A 20607-nucleotide genomic window follows, 5' to 3' on the forward strand; every position below is an offset into this window, starting at 1 on the left:
CAGAGCATTAGAAGTCCTGACTTCCAGCCCCCCTGCTCTAGCCACTGGACTCCCCTCCCATTGGGCCTTCTCCGTGCAAACTGAGGTGGGTCTGACACACTAGGTGGCATGAGCAATGCAGCTGGTCTTGCTAGAGGAAAAGGGCACTTGCCTGTGGCCCCAGGACAGGGTGTGGGGGAGGATATGTGGTTCCCAGCCTTGTTACATAGAATGGCTTATCCATGCCCCAAGGCAGAGGGGAAGCTGTATTTGATGCAGTGCTCCAACTACCACAGCTGGAGCCTTGCATTCCAGTTGAGCACCTTTGCTCTAATCTGTACATCTCAGGGTCTGGCTCTCTCTTGTGTTAGCAGACATCTGTGGGAAGGGGTGTAACGTGCTCCTCCGAGCACACGACTCCAGGTTCACTCTTAGCAGGAGCAGGGAAGTGGAGCATTGGACCCAATGAAGGAATTCATGGGTTCGTTAGGGCCACTCTACACCTGCAAAGCAGCTGTAAATCCCCATGAACAGTAGCCTGGGTGCAGGGGGCATGTCAAAAACATGCCCACGCCCTGACTATTCTGCAGTGCTGCAGCAGCCCATAGGGACCATTGCAGGAGCCATGCAAGTTACAGGCTGCCTTCAGAGCTGCTTCAACCCATACTAGAGATTAAGATGTCTCCCAGAAGCTCCAGGATGTGACAAGTGCAAACCACCCCCTAACTCCATATGGCTCTGCGAGGGTGAATCTGGCCCTGAGTTTTCTTCTGGCCCTTTTGGGGCTCTGTGGAGGGAGCCCTTGATGTTTGCATAACCACTGCTGGAAAGTCAAGAGCCCCCTGTAATGCTGCACCCCGTCCTGTAAACTCCCAACCTCTCTGTGCTAAGCTCTTCAAACCCCTCGCTGCTGACGCCGGAAACCACCCTCTGCTTTGTTCCGAGGACCCTGTAACTTGCCCATCCCTTTAAATTCCCTGCTGCTCTGTGACACCAACCCAGGAGATCACCTGCTTCTGACCCCTTGCTCCCTCGCTGCCTGTCCCCATAAGTTCCCCAACTCTGTAAATCCCTTGGTGTTGTATTGCGGAAGGGGGCTTGACAGGCAGGCATGTGGGGGAGAGGACTGGAGGGCATAGGTGCCATGTTTGTATAATTTTTGGTGATGCCCAGAACGGTTCCAAGCAGAGCTGTCCTGTCCATAGGACGGACCAGGGCAACTGGCCCGGGCCCTGTGCTTTGGGGGGCCCTGCGCTTCAGGGGGATGTGGGGTCCAGGGCAGCCTGGAGGGTTAGCGAGGGTCCTGGTGCTGGCAGCAGCGAGCAACCCAGCCTGCCCCACCAGCTTCCGGCATCGCTTAGGGGAGGGGTTGGAAGCCGGAAAGAGGCAGGGCGGAGGCTTGGGGGAATGGGGGACAGGGAGGGGGCGGAGCAGGGGTAGGAAGAGGTGGGGTGGAGGCGGAGCAGGGGTCAGGTGGGGTCTTGAGGAAAGGGGTGGAGCAGGGGCAGGAAGAGGTGGAGCGGGGCAGGCTGGGGCCGGGTTGCTTGCTGCTTCCGGTGCCAGGCCCCCTGCTAACCCTCCAGGCTGCCCTGGACCCCGCGTCTCTCTGAAGCGTGGGGGCCCCCACAAAGCGCAGGGCCCGGGGTGGGTGCCCCGGTTCAGGATGGCTCTGATTAAATATAAGCCCAAACACTGGTGGAGCCGGGCTCACGTTCCTGAATATTCTTGGAGCACAGGCACCACGGGCCCATATAACTCCCCGCTTATGCTGGAGGGTGCAGGGCCGGGAAGCCCCCTTTCCTGGCTCTTTAGGTTCATTCATCCTCTGTGCCAGCTTTAGTGTGATGGGCTGGCAAAGGCTGATCTGGCTGGCTGCGGGGAAGGTCACTGCACCATGGAACCATACAGCACTGGGATGGCTCCTGTATTCTGCAGGTTGCAGCATGTTGGGCACAGACTCCCCTCCCCCATGGTGGGGGGTGCAGTCTTTGTGACCCTTTCATTTCTTGGCCTGGGCAGAGACCCCCAGCAAGGGGGCCCATTAGTGTGCCTTGCTGTGCAGATGCTGGTGTGTGAGGAACAGAGCTGAGACCACCAACTTGCTTCATAGAAGGGGCCGCTGAATGGCTGCCACACATGAATGTCTCTCTGGGGATGCCCCTGGGCCATACTGCCATATTTACCCTGGGCAGGAGGAAATGTGTTCCCGGGATCATCCAGGCGGTCGCAGAGACACTGATGCCCCTGCTCTGACCCTGATTCCTCTAACGCCAGGGGGAGGGAGGGAGGTCATTCTCATTGTCCTCCTTTGGCAGGTATGGGGCAGAGATGGATTGGGAGAGGGGAAGATTAAAACAGAGACGTTCCTGGCTGTGAGCTTGCTACCCTGGACAATAGTCAGTGCAGCTCTCAAGGCTGGGAAGTGCAGACAGACAGACAGCTGGTGGCTGAATACCTCAGGAAAGGGGCCTGGCTTCTCTAGTACGCTACATGCAGGCCCTGGTGCTGCTGTTGCCAGCTGCTGTTGTGCAAGGCTGGGAGATTGGAACTCGGGAAGCTTTGCTTTGCCAAGTGCTGATTCTGCACCTCGATGTCAAAGGGCTCAATGAGCAGAGCTGTTAGACGTGAACAGTTCTGCCCTGCTTCAGTAGGGGGCAGTGGTGCCGACACCAGAAAACACATTGCTGGAGCAGAGGAGGGGTTGCCGTAGTGTTTTGGGTTGTCATTCCTGGGTAAGTATGGAACTGATGGGTGGACCCTGGAAACTCCCTGCCCTGTCTCCCAGGGAGCCAGGTGATGGCTCTTAGAGATGCTCTGGGAGCACTCCTGTTACCCTCTGAATGAATTATCTTAATCTCTGCGGAGTGCATGCGGGCCAGCAAGCGCAAAACTGGCTGCTGAATCCCAGAGGGGAACAGCAGGAAGGAGCAGGCATTTTCCTGGGGCAAGCAAGGCTCTGAGCTAGTGTGTTGGGGTGCACTTGTCCTGCCTCCCCTCCAGCAGGCCCAGCGAGCATTTCCAGACCCTGGAAATCAGCGCCCCCTGTAGGCGGAGCGCGTAAATACAAATACATGCAGCCTGCATAGCTGCTGTCCCTGTGCTGGTTACTTAATGACCACCAGACACCTTTGAAGTCGGTGAAAATTGTTTCCATTGATACGACTAGGAGCAGTATTGGGCCCATCCGGGTTTTAAGATGCGGGCCCGGTGCTATCAGCTGCTGAGCCCCCTCGAACCCCAGAAGTCAGTGGGAGCTGGGGCAGTGTTGAGCAGCTTGCAGGGCTGAGCCTGTCAATAGTAAATGGAGGTGAAGGGATCAGAAAGGTGCGGCCATGGATTTGAATATTTCTCTGAATGACCCTTTCTTTTCTGTAGCAAATTTGTCAGGCTTCGCTGTCAGGCATACTCATTAAAGGTGCCAAAGTGTAAGGGCCAGGTTCTAGCCCCTTTTCTTGGTTCTGGTACAAAATGGCTGGGAACTGGCTTACTAGGTTACCTGGGATTCTCTTTCCTAAGGGCAATCCCAGGGTCTCCAGCTGTCTGTCCCCTTTACCCCTTCCCCCATACTGGTTCCTGGCATAGGAAGTGTGACTGGAGCATCCGTGTGTCCCAGTTGTTGCTGGCTGCAAGAACAGCCTCTTCTAGGCTGGGTACCGATCCCTGCAGTCCACGTTTGCCCCTTTTCCCCACGAACTTGGACACGGCTCTGAATCTGGCCCTAATCAGTGAATCGTTCTGTTCTGTATAGGTTCTTATGCCACTTTCTGTCGTGGTATAGTCACTGTAGTGTCTGAGCACCTTCCAGCAGTGCATTAAGCAATGTGGCTAGCGTCTGTCACATGTTGTCCAATTCTGCTTGACGACCTGGAGAACAATTGCCAGGAGACTAACAATAAAAGCATTTAGTGACTCTTCCAAGTTACATCGGAGGGGTGCTGAATTAAGAGTTGCTAAATTCGCTAGAACCGTCACTGGAGAGACTGGCGAGGTCTTGGCAAACTAGAAGCAAATGTCGGGCTGCAGTCTGGCCTTTGCTGGAGGAAACCCCAGAAGGGAACTGTATGGCAGTCACAGCACCAGGGACAGTTGTGGCAGCTGAGAATGGAGGGGGAAGAGAAGGTGGATTTTAAAAATCCATATAAATAGCAAAAATAAATTTCCAGCAAATATTTCCAGCCCTGCAGTATTAAGAGAGAGACGCACCAGAGGATAAGGGAAGCATGAGCAATAACAGCAGGGATTTAGAAAGAATAAATCTTGCCAGACAAACCTGATTGCTTTTTCTTTTTGATGGAATCACAAAATTAGTGGCTGAGCCTGACGTGGAAATCCTAATATAGTTGGATTTAGGAAAGCGTTTGATACAGTGTCTCGCCAAATCTGCCTCTGAAAATTAGTTCAGTTTGGCTTGGATATGACACTGCCAAATGGACTGAAAACTGGCTTCAGGCCCTCGAAAAGTGGCTGCAGCTGCAGGAGTGTGTGGAGTTGGGGGGAGGCATGTAGCTGGGTGCAGCAGGTAGCACCGAGCTAGGAGCTGGCTTATTTAAAGCACCTGGAATGTTGCCTCAGTTCTGGGTGCCTCGTTACTGGACTATTGACCAGTACTGGAGAGAGAGTTCAGACAGGAGCAGTGAAAAGAGATCTGGGGCATGGAGGGGTCCATTTGTGCAGAGAATAGTCTCCGAGTTTGGAGGGTGTAAACCCCAAGGAAGGAGGGGACTTTAGGGCAGAACACATGGGTATCACTGGGAGCAAAGGGATGAATGTCTGTCTGTCTCCATCACTACCCTAGCATCTGAGTGCCTCACAGTCGTCAACGTAATGACCCTCCCAACACCTCCGTGCAGTATGGAAACGCTATTATCCCCATTGTACTGATGGGGGGATAACAAATTGAGCGGGAAAATCTGGGGTGACTATCTGAAAGACACCTCCCTGCCACAGTGGTGAATGGTCTTTCCAGGGACATGTGCTCACTCTGGCCTCTTGAAATTAGGCTGGACAAAGCATTAGAAAATGGCGCATGGTCACAGTGGCAGCGAGGGGGGGGGGAGTGCATGGTGTAACGGGCTTTTCCCTCCAGGATTCTTGGAGACAGCAGGAAGCTGAGGGTGCAGACGGTAGGCAGGAGCTCCACACTGGGTGTGGCCGTGAATAAAGTCAGTTGCTGCCTGGTGTCAGCCCCAGCGTGCATAGCCACGCACTGGGAGTTATTCGTGGCCCTGAGGACAGGGCAGAAAGGCTGTCGCTGCTGATGGAAAAAGGGACGATTGGGGGTGCAGGACTGTGCTTGTGGGCGTAAACCTGGGCTTCCGCCTGCCCGCGGGGTGATGTTCTGTCCTTTAAAATCTCACCGTGAGCTGGCGGCATTTTGGCTGGTCCCCAACTGGCCACATCAGGCAGTAGTGGGGCTAGACTTCCAAGTGCTCAATACCCAGGGCAGCTCAGCTCCCGTTCAGGCATCTAAACCAGGGTCAGATTTGCAAGAGTGCTTCGCCCCCAGTAGCCCCCGCTCTGACACTAGGGCTGGGTTTTGAAGGAAGCTCAGCCCCCAACCTATGTCCAGTGCTTGGAGCTCTTCTGAAAACGTGGCCGCCGCTTTGGGTGCCTAAATGGATGCTAAGGTCCTGTGGGAACTCTGGTCCTAAAGGGTTCGTTAGGCCCTCTGTGATCCTGTCCATTTCCGCAGCACAAAGCCGGTTCCTCTGGCAGGGAGGGTGCAGCGCAGTCACACATTGCTGTGACTGCTCTGTGTACTGTGCACCTACCAGCGCAAGTTGCCTCCAGCTTTCCAGGCTTCGTGATCACCAGGTAACTTGCAGACAAAGTGAAGAAGTGTGTGTGTGTGTCCGTGGGGAGTGTCCCCAAGCCACTGCCCGCCCTCCCTCCCTCCCTCCCTTTCATTATCTTCTATGTCTTTTAAGAGAGGACATGGTAGTTCCACAAAATAAGGAATGAGGGAGAGAAGGCAAATCATGTGCTTGTATTTACTGTGGTTTCTAATACAAGAACAAGGGGACTGTCCATGACGCTGGAAGGCTGATGAAAGGGAATAGACAGCGTACAATCAGCTTTGGAACTCGCTGCCATGAGATGTCATTGAGATCCAGAATTGATCAGGATTCAGAAAGGGATTAGATACAGAGAGGGCCAATGAGACCTGTGATGGGATGTATAAACCCCACACTAGCCGCAACAAGGTTAAAGGGGAGCCAGAGAGCCCAGTTTGCCTATTCTCTGGCCCCTGGAGGGGAAGCAGGTTAATTGAGGATTAGACTCAGCTGGGTGGCTCCTATAAAGCAAGGACTGCAGGGAGAGGAGACCCAGGAGAGAGGTAGCTGGGAGTTCTCTCAAATGGGGATGGCAGCTGGGGAGAAGGAGACTCCTGAAGGAGGCCAGAGAGAAGAGACACCAGGGGAGAGGCCCTGAGGGTCAGTGGCTTTGGAGGATCTGGGCCTTTGGGGAGAAAGCCCTGGGAGGCCGCGCTCTGTAACCGAGCGAGGAAGACCTCTGCAGAGCTCAGGTTATTCCATAGCTTGCCCACTGCGTTGCTTCTTGCACCTTCCTCTGTTGGCTCTGGCACTGGGCAGTGTCAGGATGGGATACTAGCCTGGAGGGTTTACTAATCTAATCCTAGATACCTGCTCCTATTTTATTGTGGGGCTTCTTGGTGCCCCACTTGACCAATAAATCTCTGAGAGGCTGGTCAGAGCCATCTCCCATGCTGCGGAAGCGCCAGCTGGAATCCTCTGATGCCAGCAATCTGGCAGGGATCTTGGAGGGCCATGCTGAGCTACTGTTTCTTCAGCCCCTTCTCTCAAGCTCCCTGCCCAGGGACACCACAGATATTGGTGGCTCTTCCATGGTATGATTTCTGTTACTGACCAACGCTAGTTGTCGGTTTCTGCTGTGGATTAGTGTAGGGGCTGATGGGATCTGTGGTTCTTGCTCTTGTGCCCCCATTACTCCCCAGCTCAGATCTGCCCTGGGCTTTTCTCCTGCCGTTCAGCCTTAAAGGTGCAGTGTCTCTGGGTGAGAGGGTCTGGGCGGGGAAAGGGACAGTGCAGAATCACAGAGGGTGCAGGGAAGTATTTTTAGAGGTTCTAAGTATGGCAAATAAATGCCATTCTTACTTGTGGGGCTTGAGCAGCAGATACATCACAACTAGTTCTAATGATGATAATTACCGGATTTCAATATTTATAGAAACTGGTGCTTCCTTCGTATCGGCGTCTGCTGCTGAGCTCTCACCTTCACACGTAGAATCCTGGGCTAATTATCACTGCAGCTATTTATTTATTTGCACATTTTTAACCCATCATTATTGTCGCTCTTGGTTAAAATTTGCAAATTAAAAACAAGCCTCTCCCTGAGACCTGTCCATTAGGCTCTTGCCAACACAGACCCTGGGTGAAGTTCTCCAGAGTCCTGTGTCTCCAGCGACTCACTCTGCCCCTGCCCGGAAGTGGCCTTGGCTTCTGCTAACGCAGTGGGTCTGCTCCTTTTGTGCGTTGGAGCGTGCATGTGTTTGTACACGTCTGTGGGTGTGTGCAAGTTTATGTATGTGTGTGTGCAAGGCTATGTGTGTCTGAGGGTGTGTATTATTTGCATGCGGAAGTTGTACGTGCAATTGCGTCCTCCACGTGTGTAGTCTGCGTATGCGCGCCCTCTCTCCTCGGGAGCTGACTGGCCTTGTACTTTGCCTGCAGATCCTTGCTGGCCTTCAGACCTCTGTGCGGATCAGCTCAGGAGATTCCATCCCCATGCAAGGTGTGGAGGAGATTCACTTATTCAATTTGCTATCTCTCCAGTGCCGCATAAGCTGTATTGATAAATTAATCTCATATTGTTGTGACTAAACAGCCCTGCAATTTTTTCCACTGTGCAGTCTAATCTGTCTTGACAGCTGTATCATTATTTTATATTTGTTGTAATCTTATTCACTGTATTGGCTGCGTGTGTGCTGTCACACCATCACCATACAGGCTATAGGCATGGCTGTCAGCTTCCCTCCCCCACCCGTCATGCCAATCCACTGAGGGAGTGCCTCTGCTCCACTGTGGGCATGCAAGGCAGAGAGAGCTAGCTGCTGTGTCAGAAGCAAACCACACCGAAAGTGATCGGGACGTCCAGAAGGTGTTTGCGTGGGTGTGGAGCTGTGGGTGGCTGGGTATAGCCATATATGGCTGGGCACTGGGCAAAGAACGGCTCACGAGCCAAATACAGCCCACGTGGCTCAGCAATGCAGTCTGTGGCTGTTCTTTAACCTGGAGGTGTGGGCTGGGCGAGTTGGTGGCTCCCATAATGCTCCGTTCTAAACTGAGAGCCCTGCTTGCATTGCATGCTGGGATGTCTCTTAGTCTAGTTAGTAACACTATGCCCATTTCTATGGGGTCTTGGGGCCTTGGCTGTATTCAGCTGCATTTCATGCCAGCTGGACTGAGCTGCTGGAGAGCCGGCGTTTCACCAACGTGGCCCTCAAATGGGCGAAATGTGGCCACCATGCAGTGTTAACAGTGGAAGGGCTGCAGAGCTGCTGGACACGCCCTGGTTAAACTGCTCTCCGTTGCCGATAGGAAAGTGCTCCTGTGTCTGCTCGTAACATAACTTCCTTCTGGGGTTGTTTGCGAGCCGTCTGGGCACCTCAAAGGGCGGGTCTGCAAGGCCCTTATTTGCATACTCGAGTTTCACACGGAAAGAGCCTCTTCCATATAGCGGTTGCTAGGGGTGTCGCTAGGCCATATGTCATAGAGGTTCTTTGGCTGCTGACAAGGTGATTGACATGACTGTCTTGAATACAGATGTTCAGCACGACCGGAACTGGGGGTGGAGACAGAATGAGGTGCACATGGCCAGGCTGGGATTGGCTAATCAGTGGAGACGGGATGCAGGGGAGGGTATTCTCCCAGCTGCAGTGAAGGAGAGCAGGGGTCCTTAACATACAGCCTCGAGGCAGGGTGGGTGGGGACGGCACGCTGGCACCTGTGATGTGTGCATTCTGGTGCATCACTCACTGTGCTGTCAGCCTCGGTGGAGAAGACATATTTCCCACTCAGCTGTTACGGGGCTTCGTAAACGCGAAGAGACTGAGTTTCCACAGCACGTTTCAGACTTAAGGTGTTTCCAGGCACTTTGCGCTGCAGTGAGTTAGAGCCTGTCTGTGCAGAGAAACACATCTGTCACGCTGCATTGGGTGATGGCTCAGGGACGTTAGAGGCTGCTGAGTAAGGAGGGTGACTGTTGATGTGGGAGATGCTGGGGCAGGGCTGCCCAGAGGATTCAGGGGGCCTCGGGCAAAGCAATTTCAGGGGCCCCTTCCATAAAAAAAGTTGCAATACCATAGAATACTATATTCTCATGGGGGCCCCTGCGGGGCCCGGGGCCTGGGGCAAATTGCCCCACTTGCCCCCCACTCTGGGCAGCCCTGTGCTGGGGTTGTCTCCAGCTGCATGAAATGCATGGGATCTATAACTGGACAGCCCAGGAGAGAGGTTGGGTTAAGATCTCTTTCAAAGGGCAGGGGGTTGGACTAGATGACCTCCTGAGGTCCCTTCCAACCCTGATATTCTATGATTCTATGTTCCCCCACCAGCTAGGACCCCAGTGAGCTTTCAGCAAAGGTTAGGAGTCAAGTCCTGATGTAAGATCTGAGTAACCTACAGCCTTTGGGCTGATGCTGGAGAAGAGGTGGCTCCCTAAGCTAGGCTAATACCTTGCAATTGGTATAAATTGTAGCCACGCGCTGGCCAGTTTTCCCAATGGGCAGAGTATAATAATGGCTTTACTTTCCTCTAACCCCTTTCATTATAACAACAGCGGGAAGCTGCTTGGAGGTAAGGACACCTTGCAGTCCACACCAGTTGGGTCACTATTATTATTAGCCTCCTTTTACAGGTGGGTGAAACTGAGGCACGGAGAGGGAAGAGATTTGCCTGCATTGAGTTGGTGGCAGAACCAGGAACAAAACCCAGGAGTCCCGAGTCCCTGCTCTAATGATGACACAGACTCCCTCCCGCACAGTAACGGTGTGGTTTGGGGCTAATTGCATCCCCCCAGATGTTGTAAGTGTCATGCCCATTAGCAGCTGTGGTAATATTTCAGCCCGGTGTGTCTCCCGATTGTTCACATGGGGAGTCACAGACCCTTGCCCCAACTCTCTTGAGTGTTCTCCTCCCCTGGCAGCAGCGACTGGAGAGCAGCACATGGGTGGCCCTAATCTCAATGGCTCAAGCCTGGTCAGCAGTTTCCTGACTGTGGTGTCTATTTCACACCACCCTGCATCTGTGGATACTGCCAAACTCCGCCCACACCAGGGACTTTGGAGGGGAAGCAAGGGAAGGAGTTTAAAAACAGGACCCAACCAAGCCACTCGTGGGGTATCAAATACCTGCTAGCGCAGGGGGCGCTGTAAGGTTAGGACTGCCTAACGTCTGGGAGAATTACTCAACTGGCCTGACCTGCTCCTGCCCCAGCGTCAAGGCAATGGGAACTGGCTGGCCCCACACACCGCCTTGATGCTCCGATTGTGGGCAGGGCTATGGAAAGGGAGCATCCCTCTTCATGCTGATCTGGGTTCCATTCCTTGGTGAACCCCCCCCCCCCCGTCCCCCAGACCGTTCCTGAGCAGAGCAGTGAGGGCCACGGTGCGGTAACAGCCTTGCTGGGCCAGTTGTGTGCACAGGCGGTGTTGAGCTTGGGCACCCTTGGAGGGACAATGCGTGTGATGGGAGGCCAATGGATTCCAAGACAGCACCTGACGTTGTAGGGCTGTGGCTTGCCCTGGTGGAGGGGCAAGATTCCAGGGGTACACTAGGAAAGTGTCAAGTGTTGATTTGTACCCAGATACACTCATGCTCACACTCGGTGTGAATCATCAGACTGCCACTGGTCCTGGGATCACAGCGCTTACAACCGAATACTATAGTTGCCAGGCTAGAGGCCGTTTCCTGCCTCAAGCCAGCCAAACTCCAGTTTGTTTTAAACGTCTTTTATTTTTGCTGGGGGGTGGGAGGTAAGGAAAGTGGAAGCTCATCACCCCGGAGGGAAATGAAGATGCCCGGCCTGGCCCTTTGGGGTATTGCAGTGTATTGGTGACCCTCTCCTGTTCTCCCTTCGTCTCCCATGCAGCTGGGGCTCTCACGTTGCAGGACCCTCCTTGAAAGTGGTTCAGCTGTGCTGGTGCCTGTGTCGACTCAGCAGTTTGTAGTGATGCATGGCTGACTGGCCCTGCTGGTCCAAAGGGCACCGCGTCCAGAGGGAGCCATGATTCCACTGCACCCTATTGGCAGTGTGCTCTACTCCTCCCTGGGGTTGGTTCCCTTCCCATTTGCTCCCGCTCCCTCCTTGCTCTGCCTCTTGCTGCCCTGGTGCCAATGGAAGCCATGGAAATGCTGGTACAAAATCCCCTCTGCTTGAGAGTGAGCCTTTGACAGGCTGTGAGGATGGAGCATCTGCCCACTTGCTGTAGGAGGTGATCCCAGCAGCTCAGCCCTGCTGCTCTGCCAGCCAGAGAACCAGAGCGTGGAGCCTGATGTCTCATTGCAGGAAAGGAGCTCCCTGGACAGGCAGCTGCGCATGCAGGAGGACTCTGTTGCTTTCTGCTGGGCTGGGTAATACAGGCCAAACGAGCCCTTTAACTCCTGACTGTGTTAGCCATGAGCTGGCAGCCAGCGAGGGAGTAATGGGGGAAGGAGGTGCTCCCCAGAGATCCTGTGCTTGCCTTGCACCCCTCAATTGCCTTGGAGCTGATAGGCCAGAGGGTGGAGTCCTCCCATCCTGCAGATCCCAAGTCTCTGGGTACGTGCGGCTCTGTATGCTGCTGTAATGCAAGTTTTGCACCCAGGACCCTTGTATGGAATGTGCCAGGCCATGCCTGTGGCTTATGGACCACTAGTGGTGCTCAGAGCCTTTCCCGATGGTCCACGGGATGACCTATTTTGAGAACTGAACACTGGGGTATTGGGAGGGGAGGCTAGTCCCATTCTCACCAGGTCACTTACAGAATGAGATGAACTGAGAAACCCTGTGCTAGGAGTGAGCAGACTCTGTTCTGGGTCATACCGGTGAGGGGACAGCAGACATCCTGACCCTCTGCATGGCCTGTGTCTCCCCCAGTGCACGGGCTCTTTGTGTGCCTTGCAGTTGGGGTAATGCCCTAGGCATTCAGGGCTGCAGCAGCTAGCCTGGCTGTAAAAAAGCCCTGAGCCTTGAAACAAGCAGCATCTTCCTCTGCCTGCCTAACGGACCTGTACTCCAGGGAGCAGCTCCTCCGGGGGAGTGAAAGGACTACCTGGCTGCCCCCCTTCCTTCTCCGCCCCCCCTCACTCGCCCATCTGTAGGGGACAGTTCTGTTGCGGTGACCCAGGAATTTTGTTTCTGCAGTGAAATTGTTGGGGGTTTTCGCTGAACTTTTTATTTACCTCCATCAAGCGCTGGCTCAGGGTTTTGAATGCACAGCCTTGCCGTTCCCTGTGCTGCCCATTAGGATGGGGTGAAGGGGCATACAGATGCCTCACAAGGCAGTAAGTGGTTAACGGGCTACTGGAGCCCAGTCAGCCTGCCCTGCGACACCTGGGGCGGGAGTGGGACTTCCAGGGAGGAGCAGAAAAGGAGAGCCCTGCTCAGCTGGGGACTGGCAGGCTGGGGGAGTGGCTGTGGAGTTCTGCTTGCAGCAAAGAAGGCTATTGCTGATATGGTCTCAAGGGGAAAGGGAAGAGTTTATGTGCTTGTCTACTTGTTTTGGTCTTTGGGTCTCCTGGTGGAGGTAGACCTGTAAGTGACCTGACCAGAGGGCTAAGTCATTGCGACCCAGAAGGCGTTGGAGGCTGGGTGGAGCAGCAGCAGACTAATAGGGAAACCGAGTCTGAGCAACTGCTGCACTGCGCAGCGCTGCAAGGGGGCACTCTGGTAAGGATGCACTATTGCGGATGGGCACGCTGCACGGCTTAGGGGATTGTAATTCCGAGTCTCTTGAACTTCCAGGTGTGCATGGGGGGCCTGAGCCTCGCAGGGTTCCAGGCCCTGCTGCCTCAGGGGCGGGGAAAGCTGTGATGGGGGATCCTGGCAGGGAGAGCAAGCCCACTCAGCCCTGTGGAGTAGGGGCAGGCTGCTCTGGGGCCAGGCTGGGGGATCTCTGGGCGGCTGGCAGCTTTGGAGAAGGATACAGATTTCTAGGCATTTAATCTAAATTGAGCTTCATTCCAGCTTCCGGAGGTTTCTCAGTTTGCCAGGTCTCTAGGTGTGAATGTGGCTCATGGAGCGCTCCCACTGGCCTCCTCTTCAGCAGGTTGGTGTAGCCCGTGGTTCTGTCAGACCAGAGCCCAGAAAGTGCTCTGCCCCCGCCCCTCCTCCTCATGACTTTGTTGCTTCTTCTTCTTAGCATATCCGCCACATGCCTCAGGTGGCACGTGACCAGGATTCCTCACTGAATTTGATCCACTGGTTGGATCATTAGCTTGCCTGGGCTTGGCACTGACAGGGCGCACAACATGAACGCTGATCCGTGCCCCCCGCTTTCTTGCTGTGACTGGCGAGCTTGGCCAGCTAATGGCTTCTCCTCAGCTATCAGGGAGGACACATTTGTGGTGCGGCCTTCTGGCTCCTGGCAAGGGGGTGATACAGCCCTTTTGTTGCACAGTGTGTGTTGGGCCATCTTGTCCCCTGCCACTTCTCCTTGGGTCCGCGGCCAGGTCATTCTATGTATCCGTGTGAGGAGGGGCTCATCTCCCCCTCCCAGTCACTAACTCCCCCAGACCAGTAGGGTGGATAGAGCCCAGCAGACAAGTGGGGCCTGCCTGGGGCCAGCCAAGTGTGTGCCGTAGGACTGGCAGAGCCCCCCAGTTCAGTCAGGCACGAGATGCCGCCCCACAAAGCAGGAAACTCTAATAAAAACCCAGTCTGGCATACAGCAAGAGTGCTTAGGTCCCAGCTGTTGTGGGCTGCTGAGTGAGCCAGCCCCCAGAGGACTCTCTGTGTGTTGGCATGCAACAACGTCCACATTCTTCACGCAGAGTGAACTTCCCTTTCTTCTGACTCTCTTGGATTCCCCAGTCGCTTCCCCCGATAGCTGACTTTGCCGGCTTGTTGGGGTGGGCGTTTTCCCCTCGGCTTGGTGCTGGCTGCTGATGCCTTTTGATGCCCGTGGTGCCACCGTTGCCATGAGAACATTGGAAGTGTCTTTATAGCCGCAGCACCACTAGCTGGCTCCAAGAACTGAGAGATTGTGTTCAGTGCTCAGACTTTCTCTCCCTGCCACTCCGTGTCTCTGCCATTCGGCGTGCTCTAGTCTCGCCCTGGTCTGTCTGTCTTTTGCCCTCTCGCTCTCTGTGTCTCCATTCTCGTTGAGTTCTGTGTTAACATGCAGATTGCGTCCTCTGATAGTCGGGGGTGATATTTACTCTGAAGCCGGGCTGGTACTGGGACCTCTCAGCCCACGCAGCTGCCTGGGAAGAAAAAGCAAAGTTTGAGTTAGGATTTGCAAAGAATCCAGGAACATGCTGAGATGTTTTCTCTGCTGAGGATCTGCTTTCTGGCATTGAAATTGCTCCGTGACCCTAAATGGCACCAAAAGGGAGGCCATGTCCTAGTAAATGAATTTTCAGCCTCACTGCAGAAAGAGGAGGCGCCATCCGAACTTGGCTTCGCTTCTCATTCCTTCTTTGCAATTATGAATTGGAATGGCCTCTGGATTCCTTGAATGCTCCTGCGAGATTTTATACCTGTCGGTTAAGCATTGGCCTTTGGGAATGCTTTGGAAATAGGCTGGTGTACTCTAAAATCAGAAATTTATCATGCTTGTCGTGTGTGTACTTATCACATCTCAGGCCAGGTCTACACTACCGTGGTAGTTCGACGGCTGGCAATCGAACTTCCGGGTTCGATTTATCACGTCTGGTCTGGACGCGATAAGTCGAACCAGGAAGTGCTCGCCGTCGACTGCGGTACTCCACCTCAGCGAGAGGAGTACCACGGAGTCGACGGGGGAGCCTGCCTGCCGCATGTGGACCGCGTCTGAACCGCGGTAAATTCGAACTAAGGTATGTCGACTTCAGCTACGTTATTCACGTAGCTGAAGTTGCGTACCTTAGATCGAATTGGGGTGTTAGTGTAGACCAGGCCTCAGTAAGGGAGGCGCTCAGGGTACCCTCAATGGGACGTTGCCTTATGATACAGAGATCTGTGCTTAACCTGACTGCTGCAGCCTTCTTTCTTAGCCAATCAGCTGATCTTAAAAAGAAGACAGGCGGCTTCACCCCCACAGTGCTGAAAATAGACCACTAGAGGTCGCCATTGCCCATCTAGTGCATTAAGTTAGAATTTATCGGGCAGTCAAAAAAAACCATCTGACCGTTAAAGGAGGCTGCTTAAAAGTAAACATGTTCTGTGCATCTCCTTTGGATCCTTTAACAAGCAAAAACCTAGACATACTCTTTTCAAATGACTAACTGTAAATATCGCTCCCACATGGGTGCTGAGAGGATAATTCACAACGCAGTTTATGCACTTACATAGGGTGTATGTGGAGTGGAATATTGAGTATGCCACTTTGCCACTGGGGGTGGAGGCATTTCCATTCTGCATCTAGGTCCAAACAGTTGTTTCCTTAGCTGGGTCTGTCAGGAATCCTAACCGAAATGCCGTAGCCCCTTTAACAGAGTCTCTCACTGCCCTATTGTTTCCTTCTACAGTATTTAGAAAAAAACCCACACCCTTGTTAAAGGGACACTGCCAAAGTTGAGAGTGTTTTGGGGGAGGGAGGGCTAAGTTTGATCAATGATACTTTCTCCCCCTCCCCCTTCCCCTCTAGCTCTGGCTCTGTCTAGACAGTGTCATTTGTGCAAACCAACCATCCCCTTCCCACAAAGTACTCTGCAGTCCCAACAGCCCAGCACTCATGAGCAATCCCATGCCAGCACACTGGCACGCGCATCTCCAGCTCTCCTGACCACAATCTTACAATAACACACCAGCGGGTCCGCTCTGTGGAGGAGACATCTTCAGAAAAGCGACAGATTTTTTTTTTTTTTCTTTGACGCTTCCAAGCAATGATGACCAACTGCAGGAAATGAAAACATTAGAATCTCGAAAGGCTGCTAATATCACTGCCAGGTGACTTTGTTGGAGGGAGTCAGCTGCTAGGGGTGTTTGCTCCCTCTGATGGGTCATCGAGGGCTGAGCTTGGGCTGAGGTAGTGGAAATCTCCCCCCTGGGGGCGTGGGGCAGATGGCGGTGGAGGGCTGTTGCTGCTGGCAGGACAGGCTGTGGTTTTTCTGCAATGGAAGGAATAAGAGGGGCACCATGGCAATGGGCACATAATAAGCTATCTGGCAATAGCTTGCTCGGAGCCAGTGGCTTTGCTGTGGAGAACAGGCTCCGCGCAGGCCAAGGAGAGCGATTTTAAATTCTCCGTGGCAGCGCTGTGAAGATAGGGAGACCGAGGCAGGCCTCTTCCAAGCTCCCAGACAACCTTAAGTTGCTGGGCCCCAAGGCCCTTCGGAACAGCGTTCCGCTGGGGAGGGGGCGGGCAGGTTGGCACTACTCCAGCCCAGCTGGGCATCACTGCCCAGTTGCTCAAGCTTCATAAACATCGGAGGAGCCAAAACGCTGGAGGATCAAAGTTCAGGCTCCTTGGGAGCCATTTAGAAAAACAAATGCTTCGTGGGAGCTGAAAACAAGTCCAAGAAAGATTGGCTCCATCTCCCCGCCTCATTGGGAGCAGCAGCAGCACAGCAGGTTTCATACTATCTGGTGTGTGTGGGAAAACTGGTGCCTGAAATAGCTTAGGAGGGAGGGAAAGGCTGAGGAAAACGGAGGAGCATAAAGCCGCGGGGGAGGGGGAAGGGGGAGTGCAGAGGAAGGAGAGGACAAGAAGAGCTCAGGCTGGGGGCAGGACATGGAATCTGTTGCCAAAAGCTCATAACCGCTCAAGGAGCAGAAAGACCTTCTGACACTTAGAAGTTTGCAAATCTTAGTTTTTGTTTTTACAGCTTTTGTGATAGTCAGAGGAGGTACCCGGGGGGTGGGGGTGGGGAATCAGCCCCACGGCCCTGACATTCACGTCTGCATTTAAAATGGGAAAAAGAATCTGGTGTAGAAAAGAGAACTCCTAAATTTAGATTCACATGGAACCGTTTTGTTTTAAGTGTGTGTGGGCGAGGAGGGGAAAGGGGGCAGGACTGGTGCAGCAGGAGGGCTGTGGTTCAGGACTAAGGTATATTAGTGCAGCTGCAGGTGCTGGAGGTGGGGCTAGGAATGGAGTAGCAGGGGGCTGTGGGGTCAGAATTGGGATACAGGGCCCTGGCTTCTTAACCCCCACCATATCTAGGCAGGCTGTTGGTCCGGTTTTAGGATGCACAGTCCTGTTTTTAGATGGTTTGTCCCCTGTCCAGTACTGAGACAACACCAGACATGGCTTTGTCTGGTATCACAAGGGTGCCAGGGTGACCTCGCTGGTGTGTGTGCGCGGGGTCACGCAAGCGGGGGCAGGATGGCGCATTCTTCAAAATGGCACCCTCTCTGTGGCGTGCACGCGAGGGCGCACCATGGGGGGCAGGCCCCGTCATTCCCGGAAGTACCGATGTGTCCAGTATCATGGGGATGTGTGAGTAGCCACCCTACCTGCATCTCTGTCGTTAATCGTGCAGCCTGGAGCTCTATATACCCTTTGTCCCTCTGGGAGTCTGGGCCTGGTGCTGCACAGCAGTTTACTACAGGACGTGAAGAACCACCCTCTATCCATTTGAACCCGCAGAGGGAATTTAATGAGGCAGAATGTAATATAATGTAATGAGTTGGGATTTGGCCCGGATGCTGGGCGTAGCACCCTGATCCTTGAAGAAAATGCCGTGTGATCTTTACTGACCACAGGGGGTCAGGACCTCATGCTTTCATATGAAAGACTAAGAGGAATAAAACAAGAGTCCTTCATCCAGAAGCCAGGATGGCTCTCACTGCCTCGGTTAGCTACTGTCCAAGGGGTGGCTCTTTGGGTCCCCTAAAGCCACCTCCTAAGTCAGGCGATGCTGGCCCGTCCTGAGGCTTGTGCTGCGATTGAGATTCTCAGGAAGCAGCTTTTTCCCTTGGGAAGCCCTCAACCCCAGAGCTGCAGGGTAATGAAACATGAACAGGTTTATGGTAATAGTCCCTAATCCAGAGCATATGCTCCTGATGCACAGCGGATAAGTCTCTAACAAGCAGCAGCAGGGACCGCCTCTCCTGGTGCAAAGGATTGTTTTAGCCATGACTTCATGAAGGAAGCTGGCACACTGGCAGCGGGTGAGACCGCCAGCCACACGCCCAGCCCAACAATAACAAAGAAACGGCCCATCTATGGGGAGAAATAGATGACTTTGGTCTCCAGGGCTGTCAGTCTGAAACCTTCCACTGGAGCCAAAGGGAGAGACAGGTTGGTCTAGTGGTTAAAGCAGGGGACTGGAGCCTTATTCTCCATTGCCTTGCAGCTGCTGCATTCCACCCCAGCGGTGGTTGTATTTCAGTACCGGGAATTATTGACATCTGTGTCAACAGGGTGTAAAGTGCTGCTGAATTAGAATTCCCTCCTCATGCACTCACCCTTTGGGTGGTGGGTTACACCTGCTCTGTTGGGTGTACACGACACAGGGTGAAAGGCCGAGGTGTAATTAGACCTTCGGTGCCTCAGTTTCCCCAACTTTAAAATGCCACTTATCTCATTTGAAGGAGTGTCACAAGGGTTAGTATCGGTAAACTGCCTTATGATTGTCTGATGAAAGGTGCTAAAGCAGCGCAACAGTTTATTAATACAATCGCTCTGCTGTCGGACCCTGGGCAAAGGTGGGGCAGGGGCAACACAGTTAAGGGACACGAGGGTAGGATGTGGAGCAGTGTTTCTCAAACTGGGGACGCCGCTTGTGTAGGGAAAGCCCCTGGCAGGCCGGGCCGGTTTGTTTACCTGCCCCGTCCGCAAGTCCAGCTGATCGCGGCTCCCACTGGCTGTGGTTCGCTGCTCCAGGCCAATGGGAGCTGCTGGAAGCGGCGCAGGCTGAGGGACTTACTGTCTGCTGCTTCCAGCAGCTTCCATTGACCTGCAGCGGTGAACTGCGGCCAGTGGGTACCACGATCGGCCGGACCTGCGGATGTGGCAGGTAAACAAACCGGCCCAGCCCGCTAGGGGCTTTCCCTACACAAGCGGCGTCCCAAGTTTGAGAAACACTGATGTGGGTTATAACAGCACTTGTGCAGAGCTTAACAATGCACAAACAGAGCCTCCATTCCGTTCCTCTGATGAAGGCAGATGGTGTTAGCTGAGGTAAGGTGACATGCCCAAGGCCCCATAGAGAGTCAGAATCAGGAATAGAATGTAAGAGTCCTGACTCCCTGTCCTGTGCTCAGACCATTAAGCTGTGCTGCCTCTTAGAGGAGGACTGGGGGGGGGGGCAAATGCAGTTCTCTGTTGGGGGCCTTCGACATAGCTTGGTCCCAATGAGCAAGGTTTCGTTTGTGTGAGCAGAAATGCAGTGATTGAGCAGTTGCACTAATTGCTTCTGGAGGCCTAAAGCTCTCTGGGGAACCCAGGGCTCAGTTCTGACTGGTGGTAACAAGGACATGACATTAAGGAGGGTTTTTGTGAACGACATCCCTGCCGCTGCTGCCACCAGCCGGGTTTCGTCTCGGCTGCTGTGCCTTGTGAAGCATCGAGGTAGAAAACCACGTGTAATTCTTCCGGCACTGGGAAGGCCCTGGCTCTAGTGTGTGAGAACAGGAGAGCTCACTATTTCTGGCTTGCGGCATTGCCTCTGTGGTGGAGTGGGGCAGACAGTTGTCAGCTGATAGTTCTGAAACATAAGCCCTGGAGCCAGGACAACCAGCCCCATGAGACAGGAAGAGTGGGTGAAGGCACTACCCTGGTGAACTGGAGGGAGGATGTTGTCAGCCTGAGGGATCAGTGCTGGGGTCTGAGCACCCGGATCAGCCTAGCATGGGTGTGAGCAGCCCTTCTGCAAAGCCCTGCCCAAGTTACCTGCACTGGTGCTGAGTTTTCCCATGTGTGTTGCTGAGAGATCTGGGGGCATATCCCATAGTGCTCGGCCCTGCAGTGAGCGGAGGTGCTTGAAGATTCTTTCCCTTTGAATTGTGGGAGGACTTGTCTGTCTGTTGAGGAGCACAGGGAGAATTGGGGAGCTGTCAGTACTCAAATGGTTTAGCCTGCAGCCTACTGCAATGTGGGTGGGTTACCAGCCTGAGTGAAAGCAGCACCTGGGCTGTAGCCTATACCCCTGCCCAGGCCAGCTAGCCTGGATTGAAAACACCATTTAGCTCAGCTCAGAGGGTTTTGAGAGTGGATGCCCAGATAAGAGCCTGGACTAACTCTGCAGTGAAGATAGGCCCTAAGGGGATGTCTACACTGCACTGTAAACTCGGGGTTAATAGGATTTGAATGAGCAGTCCTTGGGTTTATTAACTTAGGGCTTGAGTGTCTACACTCATTTGTAACCCCAGGTTAGGAATTGTTGAACAACCTGCGTCTCCAGTATCCACACTGCATTTTGCAGGCCTGAGTCCAACTAGCTGTATCCCAGACTTCCTGGCGGCCTCCCAAAATATAGCTCCTCTAGCCCTTTGTTTGTGGTGCAGTGTGGGAAAACAAGA

At 53.7% G+C, this 20607-nt stretch overlaps 1 protein-coding gene across 1 annotated transcript in view; it reads left to right on the forward strand.

Moving 5' to 3' along the window:
- Positions 1 to 20607, forward strand: part of NTRK3 (neurotrophic receptor tyrosine kinase 3) — a 344511-nt gene that overhangs the window by 44389 nt on the left and 279515 nt on the right. Inside the window, 1 exon segment of the mRNA XM_026648558.1 lies at positions 13361 to 13374. Coding sequence (XP_026504343.1) covers positions 13361 to 13374 — 14 coding nt within the window.

The sequence above is a fragment of the Terrapene carolina genome, unplaced genomic scaffold (assembly GCF_002925995.2).
Source record: "Terrapene carolina triunguis isolate 2854851 unplaced genomic scaffold, T_m_triunguis-2.0 Scaffold67, whole genome shotgun sequence".
NCBI lineage: Eukaryota > Metazoa > Chordata > Testudines > Emydidae > Terrapene > Terrapene triunguis.